A 13,762-nucleotide genomic window follows, 5' to 3' on the forward strand; every position below is an offset into this window, starting at 1 on the left:
GCTATTTCCGCTCTCCCAGGAGGGGCTGCTGACACACAAGGAGTGAATCACGCACACAGGTGACTTCTTGTGAACCTTCTCCCCACCTTAACTTGTAAAATAAAGGCTAGAGCCAATGATTGGCCAGTGGAAGGGAAGGCGGAGCTGAAAAGTTTGGGGGAGAAAGAAGAGATAGGGAAAGAGGATGGGGGTGGGGGAAGATAGAAAGATGGAGGAAGAGGAAGATGATCCAAATTCCATGTGGCTTTAAATAGCCACAGGTAGCTATGAATATCGTAAGGGGATAGGATAATTAGGATAGCTTGTCTAATTTAGGTGGGCAGCTTGCATCATTATCAATTGGCCCAGAAATAATTGTGTGGGCATCTTGTAAATTGAGAATTTATTGATATATAAATCTGACTGATTAATTATAAGCTTCTAGAGTTTTGATTTTACAGGGTTACTGGGACTTAGGACTGCTGACCACAGGGGTAGATGGCTGGGAATGTGAGCGGAATCCGCAGCAAGAGAACCACGATTAGTCTCCACATGGGGCTAGCCTAGAGGCGGTGAGATCGTGGGCAGAGTAGCTGGGTATATCATGGGATAGTGCTGATTTTTTAATATTTCTAACAACAGGGACCTACCAGGAGACATGGGCATAGCAGCACAAGGGGCCAAGGACCTGTGAATAAACCCCATCTTCCCAAAGCAGCATGACACAGATGAGTCCCTTGCTGGATTTAGGGACCATCAGTCCCCTCAGACCAGATCCCACTGTCTCTAACCTAAGTTACTTCCACAAACTTCCCCTTGTTCACAAGGCACCTGAGTCCAGGCTTAGCTTCCCTCCTCACAAACTCATCCTCTCAGGTGGCTACAGCCTCTTCAGCCCCACAGCCTGCCTTCTCAGAAGCCCTAGGATGCTCACAGCACACACCGCCATCCAGACCTCACTGCACTCCCACCATGCTAAGCCTGTCCACCCCTACTGCATTCTAATCCCTGAGCATGAGTCACATCCAGCAGGATGCCTGAGCTCTGCAGGGGCACGCGATCTGAGCTGGGGTCTCAGGGCCAGGCAGATCAGCCGAGCAACAGTCAGCAGGGAGCTGAGGGAGGCAGGCAGACATGTCTGTAGTTCTCCAGCCCCTGTGCCCTCCAATTCTCAAGGCATGGGAGTGGGTACTTCCCAGAAAGCTAGACTAAACTCCCAGGAACTCAAAGAGAGGTGAGCATGGTCCCTTTTCTTTGAGCTCTGGCTCCTATAGCTGGTTCTTCCTCTCTGGCCTTCCCAAGGTGGCCCCATGCAGACCCACCCACAGTAGGCCAGGCCTTGTGAATAACGCACACATCCCACCAGGCCAGTGGAGGTGGAGTCTTGTCCACAGCCCTTCTCCAACACCTCAGCAATCCACACCTTCAAAAGGTGTTCACACCGAACAACCTCACGTTCCTCACACCTCAGCAAACCCTGACCCCCACCACAGGTGTGGCTCACCACAGGTGAGCTTTCCTACCCACAGCGATGCTGTCTCCATGCCTAAACTGCTTCCTGAGAAGCCACACACCTCTCTCAGCGGCTGTCGGGTATACATGTCCCACTTGTTTTCAAGGTAGTATTGTCAGGACTTAGGCCTGGAAGCCAAATCACACGGCCCATCTATTTCCAGGGGACTTTGCACTTCATAAAAGGGAGAACTTCAGCCACATCTAGATACACACACACACACACACACACCTATAATCCAGCACTCAGGATATTGAGATAGGAGGACTGAGTTGGAGGGCTCTCTAAGTTACAGAGGATCCTAAGCACGCTCGCATTCCCCCCCTTCTCTCTCTCTCTCTCTCTCTCTCTCTCTCTCTCTCTCTCTCTCTCTCTCTCTCTCTCTCTCGGTGTGGGGGGGAGGGACAGTAAAAGCCCTTTCTCCCGGCCTTCTCTCCCCCGGCCTTCTCTCCCTACATGTCTAGCACATGTCACCTATCAGCAAAGGCCCGCTGACCTGTGCTCCACCCTCTTCCTCCGTGCCAACAGCCCAGAAGCCACACACCCAAGGCCAGATCTTAGCTATAGCCAGAAAGCCAAGATGTTTCGGTGCCCCATCCATCTCCCAGGGCCTGCCACCTGGACACAGCTCACACTGAGCTGTGCAGGACCAACAGGAGACAGCTCAGGCTCCAGGAAGCAAAGTCACCAGTGAGGAAATGGCCAGCAACACAAGGCTTTTCAGTCACACAGGAAGGGTTCTAGGCCATAACTGAAGGAGAAAGGACACACACATGCGCGCGCGCACACACACACACACACACACACACAAGAGGCTGGAAGGCCAGAAAGTGCCAAGACCCCGGTGAGGCCAGCTTGCCCGACACTCCTGGTGAGTACTGTCCACTCATGCTCAGCTAGCATCCAAGAAAGGCCCTGAAATGAACCTCTCCTGGCCCACTGTCTATTTTAACATGCTCTACCCTGCCTTCCACCCACAAAGGCCCATGTCCCAAACAGACCTGAACTGTATTTCAAATCCACCCCCTTCTGTAAGTCCACCCTCACCTCCACTATACAAACTCATGCGAGCCAAAGTAGCTCTCCACCCCCCAGCCACCCATGCGCACACAGGCGGCACTGATTAACCTCCGTCGGTTAAATGCCGGAGAGGGAAGCACTGAAGGATCCAGGGGAGTCTGGAGGGGGAAACAGAGGATGGATATGACCAAAATGCATTTTATACATGTATGACATTCTCTAAGAATAAGTAAAGCTATTACATTTTTAAAATAAAGAAAGCGAAGCCTCCCTTCTACAGAAGACATAGGAAGGACCAGCAAGTGACCTGCTCGGGTCAAAGCCACTCAGTGGCTGATTAATACTGAGTATGCAGATTGTGGGCGCCCCACGCCCCAAGCTGTGAACCATACAGAAGGACTTTACATCAAATCCCAGCCACAGGCTAACAGGATGGGATAGCTCCTGGATGAGATCCTGTATGGGTTCTCCAGCTATCAATCTGGGCCTCAGGGAGCAGGGTGGAGGGGTACCTCTCTCTCAGGGGGTCACCAAATACAGAGTGGCAGTTAAGGCCATGTCAGAGCTGGAAAGAGCAGGACTAGGGACTGGAGCCAAACCCACACAAGTACTTAGGAAAAAGGGCAACAGGGGAATCCCAAGAGGCCTTCATGCTGCTGTGGTGGCCACTGTCATGCTGGGACACCTCGAAATATACAAAAGATGCGGCCTCCCATGCTGCCTGAGCTACCAGCCTGCAGCACCCCAGCATAACAGCCTACAGGGGAGACAGCTGTCAGATGGGAAAGCAGCCAACTCCATTGGCTCTGTGCATTGGTGGACCAATGCCATGGACAGCTGACTTCACTGACAGAGCCAAAGCTTGAGTGACAAAGTATCGATGTCCTCCTGGTGGTGGCTGACAGGGCACTCTGACTTGAGTCCTAAGTGGAGATGTATGGAACCCCCTGGAATTCAGAAGTGGACCTGCCCAGGAATCTGGGGACCTGCAGCCTGTCAACACACCCAAGGAGACCAGCAAAATCTTCCCAGAATTCTGAAGACAAGATGCTAATGGGAACAGGGCCCATCACCCCCAGGCTCCTGGGGATGGGTCCTTTAATTTTCATTGATAGCATTTACCAAACCACACTGCTATCGAGTTTAACCAACTTAAGTACAGTGGAATGTATGACAGAAAATCTCATCTCCTCCCCCAGACCCTACTCCCAGAGGCCAAGGCTCAGCTGGCTCTGCCCACCAACCTCCAGGTAATGTGTTACCATTCACAGTCTGTGTATCTCAAATGAGCTACTGATCTTCACACACGACCTCAACACATCCCTCTTCCCAGAAAACCACAGCATAATGTGGAACAAAATATGTGCTTAAAGCTAGAGAGGTACTGTACTTCTTAAGGCCATACATACACATGCATGCATGTATACACACACACACACACACACACTTGTTCCATATACAGTACATCATTGTCTTAGTCAGGGTTTCTATTCCTGCACAAATATCATGACCAAGAAGCAAGTTGGGGAGGAAAGGGTTTATTCAACTTACACTTCTACATTGCTGTTGATCATCAAAGGAAGTCAGGACTGGAACTCAAGCAGGTCAGGAAGCAGGAGTTGATGCAGAGGCCATGGAGGGGTGCTGCTTACTGGCTTGCTTCCCCTGGCTTGCTCAGCTTGCTTTCTTATAGAATCTAGGACTACCAGCCCAGGAATGACACCATCCACAATGGGCCCTCCCACCCTTGATCACTAACTGAGAAAATGCCTTACAGCTGGATCTCATGGCGGCATTTCCTCAAGGGAGGCTCCTTTCTCTGTGATAACTCCAGCTTGAGTCAAGTTGACACACAAAACCAGCCAGTACAATTGACCCCTTGTCAACTTGACACACAAAAACATCACTATTAAGCCTCAATCCTTACTTTCTTATTCACCCCCAAGATCTAAATAACTTTAAAGTCTCACAGTCTTTAAAATTCTTGTTAAAATTTCAATCCCTTTTAAATATCCAATCTCTTTTAAAATTCAAAATCCTTTTACAATTCAAAGTCTCTTAACTGTGGGCTCCACTAAAATACTTTCGTACTTCAAGAGGGAAAAATATCAGGGCACAGTCACAACTAAAAGCAAATTCAAACTCTAACCATCCATTGTCTGGGATCCACTCACGATCTTCTGGGCTTTTCCAAGGGCTTGGTCACTTCTCCAGCCCTGCCCTTAACAGCACACACTTTGTCTTCTAGGCTCCAGCTGCCTGTACCCCACTGCTGCTGCTGTTCTTGGTGGTCATCTTATGGTACTGGCATCTCCAAAACACAACTGTCTTCTGCTGCGACTAGGCTTCACCAATAGCCTCTCATAGGCTCTCTTCATGGTGTCAAGCCTTAACTCCTTTGCATGACCCCTTCAGTCATGGGCCGTCAATTACAACTGAGGCTGCACCTCACCAATGGCCTTCCATGGCCTCTCACAGTGCAGAGCCTCAGCTGCTCTTCATGACCCCTTCATGTCTTCAAAACCAGTACCACCTGGGTGACTCTTACACATTACCATGTCCAGCTGCAGCATGAGGTACAACCTTGGCTATCTCTGGAACACAGCCTCTTTGTTCTCTCAGAAAACACTTCCAAGAAGATTTCACCTCACTGATGCTGGTCTCTTCTGAATCACCACTAATCCTTCTTAGATCCAGCTAGCCAGCATCAATAGTCCCAGTACTGCAAAGGTTTTTCTTTAGTAGTTCTGGTATCTTGTTATCACAGCTGAGTCTTCAGCCCCAGCTAACCCAAACCACAGAATCTTCACAATCAAAACAGCTGGCCCTGATCTTTAATGTTCCCTCTGAAATGTCACAAGCCAGGCCTCCGTCATTTGGACTGTTCTCAACATTCTCTCAAAAGGTCCTACAGAACATCCCACAGAGCTCTTAATACCCAATGGCTCTTCTAGCCTAAAGTTCCAAAGTCCTCCCCAAAACATGGTCAGGTTGTCACAGGAATACCTCACTATACTGGTACCAATTTCCCTTAGTCAGGGTTTCTATTCCTGCACAAACGTCATGACCATGAAGCAAGTTGGGGAGGAAAGGGTTAATTCAGCTCACACTTCCACACTGCTGTTCATCACCAAAGGAAGTCAGGACAGGAACTCACATAGGGCAGGAACCTGGAGGCAGGAGCTGATGCAGAGGCCATGGAAGGATACTGCTTACTGACTTGCTTCCCCTGGCTCGCCCAGCTTGCTTTCTTATAGAACCCAAGACTACCAGCCCAGGGATGGCACCACCCACAGTGGGCTGGGCTCTCCCCCCTTGATCACTAGTTGATCTGGATCTCCTGGAAGCAGTTCCCCAAAGGAGGCTCCTTTCTCTGTGATAACTCCAGCTTGTGTTAAGTTGACACACAAACCAGCCAGTACAATCCATGATGCAATTGTGCATCCTGTCTCATACAGGGCCTTGGTCTTCCTGTGTCTGGTTTTCTTTAGTCATTAATTCAAGTCTAACAAACACTTCCTGTGTGATGAGAGGCCTGGGCATCCCCAGCTCCGTCTGCAATACACACCCTTGCCCACAGGGACACATTCGAAGCCCCAGCAGGCTTCTGAAACTGTGAACAGCACAGATTATGCTTTTTTTCTAATACATACACAATTACGATAAAGTTCATTTACAGTAAGAGATTAAGAGTAACTTATCCAGCCAGTGTGGTTATGGATCCCTGTAATCCCAGCACTCGGGAGGCAGAGGCAGGTGGATCTCTGAGTTCAAGCTAGCCTGATCTACAGAGTGAATTCCAGGTTAGCCAGGGCTACACAGAAAAGCTCTGATTAAATAAATAAATAAATAAATAAATAAATAAATAAAACAAACTCATAACTATATGCTGTAATAAAAGTTATATAAATATGGTCCCTCTCTCTCAGGATGCTTTGTGTATGTGTATGTACATGTTCCTTATGCATGTGTGTGACTGTGACTGTGGTGTGTGTGTGTGTGTGTGTGTGTGTACTCTTTAAGCAGATATATGTGTGTGGAGGACCTTGTCTCAGAAGGAGGGAAAGGATAGACGGAGGGAAGGAGAGAGGGAGCCTTAATTCTTCCTTGCTCTGTAGAAATGCTGTCAGACATGTTTGGCTGTGAATAACTGAAATTAAACCAGGAAATCACTGTATCTCTTGGGGACATATCCCTGCCACTCAGATCACTGGTCCCACTTGGTGACCTGACCCTGAAGCACCCTACACAGCTGTCTCCCTGGAATCTCCCTCCATCGCAGATGCATGCTGCCCCTCACCCACGCTCCCTCCTCACTGGCTCTCTCCTCTTTGCTTCCTCAAACCTCAAATATCTTCACCTCATGAGGGACCAGCAGTGGGGGCTGGGCACAGAAACCCAGGCCAGAATCTTAGGGTCGGAAAGTAGGAAAGTGCCATTGGTGTCCTGGTGTCGCAGGCCGCTTCCCAGAACACGGTCTTGGCATCCCCAGCATCTAGCAGTAAAATGGAGCCCTCTGCCCTACAGCGGCACATCCGTACAGCCACTTGCTCTGGGCCTGATACTGGGGTCTCACGCCCGAGTTCTGAGAGCCATGGTCTTGTCAACCGTCCCGGCCCCACTCTCATGTCAACCTTCCAAGTCACTTATCTCCCTGCCACTTGGTATCATTTTATAAAAACCTCTCTTCTACTTCACTGTCATTTCCTCCACTAGACCCCGCAGCCCAACACTTATCATCCCAACTCTTGGACTTTCCCTCTCAAGACTTTCTGGAACCCAAAGTATTCCCACCAATCCCCCCTCCATGCTTCCTCTGAGAAGATATTGCCCTCACTGTCTGAGGACAGAAGCCATCAGGGCACGGGAGGGGGCACTTAAGACACTACTCAGTGTCTTTTTTCTGCACTTACGTGTCTGTGGGTCTCTTATGGTGCAGCAGCGGTTCTCAACCTTCCTAATGCTGAGACCCTTGAATACAGTTCTTTATGTTGTGGTGTCGTCCCCCCAACCATAAAATCATTTTGTTGCTACTTCCTAACTGTAATTTTGCTACTGTTATAAGCCGAAATATAAGTATCTGATACGTAGGATGTCTGCTATGTGAACCCTGTAAAGGGGTCACAACCCACAGGTTGAGAACCAACTATCCTACAGGAAGCATTGCTATCTCAGTGGGAGTGGGAGGCAGAAGCAGCTGGGGAAGCGAGGGGAAGTCCAGGTGTGTGCACGTATGAGATGGAGGGATTAGACAGACATACACAAAGAGAGAGAGAGGGCGAGAGAAAGAGAGAGGGGGGAAGAGGAAGAAGAGGAGGAAGAAGAAGAAGAGGAGGAGGAAGAAGAGGAGGAAGAAGAAGAGGAGGAGGAGGGAAGGAGGCACAAGTAGGCAGAGGACCCATCACTTCTCTTCCCCTTGGATCTGTACTGTCCCACAGATCAGTTCTTTGGTGTCCATGTTTCCAAAGATGGCAACCTCCAACCTCTGGTGCAGGGCTGGAACAAGGATCCAGGCACCCTGTCAAGGATAGATGGAGCTGGGAACCTCACCCTTCAGGGTATTCCTTCCACTGACCCAACTGCTAACAAAGCCTGCACAGGGTCCAAGAAAGTAGCAGCTCCAGTCACCGAGTATAACTTTCTTCTTCTATTTAGGCAACACCACCTTGCCACACTACAGAGATCCCTGGAGCCCGGTCCACAGTTGTCCTGGTTTGCTTCAGTTATTGGCTCTAGACAGCCCACAGGCATCTGAGGAAATCTCAATCTAGGGACCATCCAGCTCACACTGGCCTGTGGGTGTGTCTGAAAAGGATGCTGTTGATGTGGGACCCCCACCCTGCCCACTGTGGGCAGCACCATCCCTAGGCAGGTGGCCCTGGACTGTGTAACAAAACTAGCTAAAAAAACATGAGCCAGGCTGAGCCAGCAAGCAGCATTCCTCCACAGTCCCTGCCTGCAGGCTCCTGTCTCAGATTCCTAGCCTGACTTCTCGCAATGATACATTGGAACCAGAACTCATAAGCTGAAAAAACCCAGTCCTCCTCCAAGTTGCTTTGCTCAAAGGGTATTTTATTACAAGCGAAAGCTCACCAGGATATCCAACCTGGTCCTCCAGTGACTCTAGGAGCCAAGGAAAGTCACCACTCCTCTGGGCCTCAGTTTCCCCACAGTGCCAATCTCCAGAGCCTACAGCTCTCTTGAATGGACACTCACACGGGTGGAGGCTATCCTTGCTACCCACTGGTGCAGATGCCACCTTGCAGTCCATTCGCTGAATGCAGGACCCCATGTGGTGAAGCATGCACCCCTAAAAGAACATGCACTGGAAATCACTGGGCAGGTGCTCCTGAAGAAAGAGCTTAGGACAACTGGGGACATCAAAGGCCTCATGAGGGCACAGCGGACACCCGGGTGCAACTCAGCCACTCAGCCGTAACAATTCTGCTGTCACTCTGGTAGAACCATGTGACCCACTGTGACCAATGCAGACTTCTGGCTGTTCTCCATATGCCTACCACTGTGATGGCCTTCCCAGGTTGGGCTGCTTATCCCAAAGCCAGGAGTTAGAAGTAGGTGAGGGTAGGCTTGGCTATATCCACCTGGAGCAAGCCTGGATACCCTGCAGACACATAAGCTGGCTCCAAGGCCAGCTTCGACAGACTGGAAGCTGTGTCCTCTAGGATTAAACCTAGGTCCTCGCCACCTGTCTTCTTCCAGTAGACAGTGCCCTTCAGCCACTGGGGGTCCCCTGACACTAAAGTGGATGGCTCCTTGATGCATGGAGGTGCCTGGCCTCAGCCTTGAGCCAGCTCTTCCATAGGGAGGCTTACGTTAGAAGAACAGTAACCATAGCCCAACCCCCAAGCACTGGGGCAGGGTTGGGAAATTGCCAGTGACTCTAACCTCTCTCCTAGATGCAAAGAACCTGAGATATGTCCACCTGTCTCTCAGAAGACCACAGAGGCTGTCTTTCTCTGGTTCTGGTTCCTCCCCTCTCCCAACTGAGACCACTTCCCTGCCTGATTAATGCTGGGCTACTCTTCAGGACCCCAGTCCTACTGTCAGGCCCAGACTCTCAGCCCTGGAGGTCACTGGGTCCAGGAAGTGCCAGGAGAGCTGGGGCCAGCCAGGCTCAGCCCTGACAATGGCTCCTCTCTGGGAAGTGAGGTGAGTGACCCCAGTACCCTGGGCACACAGTATTTGGCACCTGCAGCAGCAATGTTGGTGCCAAGGCACTGACCCCAGAGTGACCCAGAGGCTGGTCACCTGACTTCTGAAAAGAAAGCTTTCCTCCCAGCAGAGCCTGAGGACCTCACCTCGGCTTGGAACCTGACGCACAGGTAACTACCAGAGCCACAGTCTCCACCTGGGCTGCAGGACTCCCAATCCACCCTACTCAAACACAGTGTGAGAGTTTAGGAGCTGAGCCAGCCAGCACAGAGCCCGGAGGTGGCTCCTGGCTCTTCCTAACTCATCTGTGCTCTAGCATGGTGGCCTTGGGGAGGGAGAGACAGGGAGTGGCAGGGGCATCCATCAAGAAACACCAGGCCATCCATAGGACTGTCGCGTTCAGGAAGGCAGCTCCCAGGATGGGGTGGGGAGGGCAGAGCTGGGACCCCTGAAGCACTGCTGGGGTTTTGTCGCTGAGAAGTTGATGCTTTTATACCAACTTTGCCTGTGTTTCTCTCTGCACTTGGTACATGCTACACACAAGATGTGTCTGTTGCCCAGAAAACCAGCATCCAGCCAAGGGTGGTGGTGGAGGACTCCTGTAACGCCCAGCATTTGAGAGGCTGAGACAGGAGGGTCACGAGTTCAAGGCTAGCCTCAGCTACACAGCAAGTTCAATACCAGCCTGTGCTACCTGAGACCCTGTCTCGGACAACAAAAAAACTGACACCCTGTGGAGTGACTGTGATGGTACACCCCAACAGTTCCAGCACTGGGAAGGCTGAAGCGGGAAGACTGGAATTAAAGGCCAGCCTGGGGTACACAGAGAGACCCTGTCTCAAAATACTCATGCACGCATGTACGCATGCTCGCACGTGCATGCGTGCGTGCACACACACACATACACATTCACGCGAACACATAGATGTTTCCCATCCAACTCCTCTCTGCAGTGTCCAGCGAGCTCCCCAGAGCCCACCAGGCCCCTGCACAGAGTTTGTCTAACACTCACCAGCCCTCCAACTTCATACCTGGACCTCCAGCCTGGCTACTCCCTCAAGTATCCTGGATCAAAGTCCCTCCCAAGCCCCTTCCAGGAAGTACCCCATGCCTCTGTCCCTCTCCTCCAGCGGCTTACAACCCCAGCCACACCCCCTGGTCCTAAGGGCTCTGAAAACCCAAGTCTCCCACAATTCCCAGGGTCTACGGAGGGAACTGGAATCTTCCTTTACCCATGGGCACATTCATCCACTTTGTGACAAGGACAGTACAACCATGATTCCTCCTTAAGTACCACCCTGAGGCTGGGCATACACGAACGATAGGGTCACAAGGCCCTGGGTTCATCCCAGGCACTGAACCAAAAGAGAAAACACCAGGTGCAGCCACTAACCCAGATGTGGAGCACCCGGCGGGATGACCAGCACATAGAGAGTTCTCTGAAGGCCAACCCTAGCTAAAGCCAGCAGGGACTCAGGGCTGGGATGAGATTGTGGGGTGGTTGCAGCCTCAGTCAGCCCTGCCTGTCTCCTGAAATGCCTCTTCCAGGACAGCCCAGCTGGCTGTACGCCCAGTGGTGGGTCAGTGGCTACACCTGGACTTGACCCCAGGGCCTTTGCACCCCCACTCCTAACCCGAGAGCGCCCACCACTCTCTGTGAGGATGATAGGCAGCTACCCTGGGAACCGGGACTCCACCCTGGGAGATACCCTGCTTCTATTTTCTCCTGTAAGCGCCTGCTTGGATACCGCGGGGTAATGGACAGCCACCTTCTCAACAACCCTGAGCCTGCAGGACAGTGGTCACAAGGACGCCCTACAGGGACAACGAACGAACAGGAGAACCGACTAAGCTTGTCCTACAGACCCCAGAAAAGGCACCACACAGCCATCTCTACACCAGGCCTGGAGAGCTGAGTGGCTCAGATCTCAGCCCAGCTGTGTGACCTTGGACAAGCCTCCTCCCCTCTCTGATCCTCTGCCTGGAAGCTCTCCCTTACAAGGCTGCTGGGGAACCAAGTGCCCAGGTCCCACCTGGTGACAGTCGGCCTGTAAACAGGATACAGGGGCAGCGGAGGGCGGTCCCATCCCCCACAGAGCCCACACTGGAGGCGCGCCCGCTGCCCCTGCTGCCCTCACCACACGCGGAGCCGGACAGGACTAGGGCACAGAGAGGCTGAGCGACCTGCCCAAGGTCACACAGCCGCGCGAGCGACCGGTACGGCGTGGGGTTCCCGGCTCACCAGACTTGGGGTAGGTGACGATCCACACGTCGCTGGGCCGCACTGGGAAGTCGGCGATGTCCTCCATCTTCCCGCGGCAGAAGGGCGGCAGCCGCACGCCATGGAACTCGAAGTACTTGCTCTCGAACTCGCCCGGGGTGCCCGGGGTCTCCGCTTCGCTCTCCGCCATGCCGCCGCCCGGCCCGGCCCGCAGCTCCAGGGCGTGACGTCACGGCGCCGGCGCGGGGCTCCGCGGGCATGACGTCATGGCCGCACCCACGCACGCCGCGCCCCGTGACGTCGGTGGCCGAGGCCCCGCGCCTGCCGCAAAGGTGCGTTCGGTCAGTACCGCTGCCTGTCAGTCATCCGTGCCAGGTCAGGGTCCCCACGCCCTGGAGCAAAAAGGAGGCGTCCGCGCAGACTCAGGGCGAGCCCCGGGGTCCGGGAAGCCGCACCTCCAGAAGCTTCTGATGCCAGAGATGGAAAAGCCCGCATCAGAGCGCGGCTGACAAAGGCAGCGAGCGCTTAGAGAGGTGGAATCAGGTGCCAGAGAGGACTCCCCCAGGAAGATCCCCGGCAGAGAGGCCCCAAGAAAAGAAACCCCAAGACAGAAGACCTCCAGGCAGAGAGGGACCCCCCCTCAGCAGAGAAGACCATCAGTAGAGGATTCCCCCTGCAGATAAGAACCCCAGAGTGGGCCCTTCCAGGCAGAGAAGACCAGACGCTTGGCAGAGAAATCTCCAGGCTGCGAAGAGTCCCCCTCCCCGAGGACATCCCAGGCAGAGGCGATCCCCCTCTCCCACAGAGGAAACTCCCATGCAGAGAAGACCCTCGGCAGAGAGAAACCCAAAAATGGACCCCCAGGCAAAGAGGACCTCCCCCAGGTAGAGGGGAACCCCAGCAGAGATGCACCCTCAGGAAACCCCCAAGTAGAGAGGACCCTCCAGGTGGCGCCCGCCACCTGCCCAGGTCCGCATCACCCTTGACAAATGGAATCCTATTTCCAGGAGCCACATATGGGGGAAGCAACTAACAAGAACCCAAGGGGCTGGGAAACCCCTTAGGAATAGAGCTACTCCCTCTTGTGAAGCCCTGGGGTCAGTTCCCCAGCACTGGAGAAAAGGGAAACAGACAAACAAAAGTTGGGCTTGCACACACTTGTGATCCCAGTAGCTAGAGGGTGGAGACAAGAAGATCAAGAGTTCAAAGCCAGCTACACAGTACTTTTGACGCTAGCTTAGGATACACGAGAACCTTTCTCAAGGCAAGAGCAAATTGGCTCTTTTTGCTGTCTAGCACGGGAGATGCGCAGACCTGTCTGGGTTTAGAGAGGGGATATGGGACCTGCTGGTTTTCCACACCGAAGGGCATCATGGGGAGCAATTACGGTGACACAAAGGGGCTCTGGGCCCCAGTGCCGTTGTTTCCGGCGCGATCCATGTGAAGTGAAGAGGAGGAGGCAAGGAAAAGCCCCGCTGAGTAAGAAGAGAACACGTAGACCGGAATTCATAGCGCTGATGAGGCATCCCAGAGCTGGCAAGATGGCTCAGTGGGTAAAGCACTTGCTGCCAAGCCTGACAACCTAAGTTTCATGCCTGGAACCCACATAGTGGAAGGGGAGAACTCCTACAAACTTACCTTTGACCTTCACATACACATCAACTTGCATACTTAACACACACACTATAAATGTAATTTTTTTTTTAAAGAAAGCGTCTTGGCTGTGTCAGTCACAGCTTTATGGACAAATGCTGGAGGCATTTGGGGTGTTAATAACTGTCACAGGATCCCTGTGACATAGTATACACACAGGGCAGGATCCTGCCACAGAGCAGTGAAGAATTTATTCCTCATAC

At 52.5% G+C, this 13,762-nt stretch overlaps 1 protein-coding gene across 2 annotated transcripts in view; it reads right to left on the minus strand.

Moving 5' to 3' along the window:
- The window catches only part of Sult4a1 (sulfotransferase family 4A member 1), a 29,877-nt gene extending 17,627 nt beyond the window's left edge, over nt 1–12,250 (minus strand). For both annotated transcript variants that reach the window (XM_028788773.1, XM_028788774.1), the window contains exon 1: nt 11,928–12,250. In XM_028788773.1, coding sequence (XP_028644606.1) covers nt 11,928–12,096 — 169 coding nt within the window. In that variant the 5' untranslated portion in view covers nt 12,097–12,250. The remainder of the gene's footprint in view (nt 1–11,927) is intronic.
- Between the last annotated feature and the right edge of the window lie 1,512 nt (nt 12,251–13,762).

Source organism: Grammomys surdaster, unplaced genomic scaffold, assembly GCF_004785775.1.
Source record: "Grammomys surdaster isolate TR1022 unplaced genomic scaffold, NIH_TR_1.0 125767, whole genome shotgun sequence".
Classification (NCBI taxonomy): domain Eukaryota; kingdom Metazoa; phylum Chordata; class Mammalia; order Rodentia; family Muridae; genus Grammomys; species Grammomys surdaster.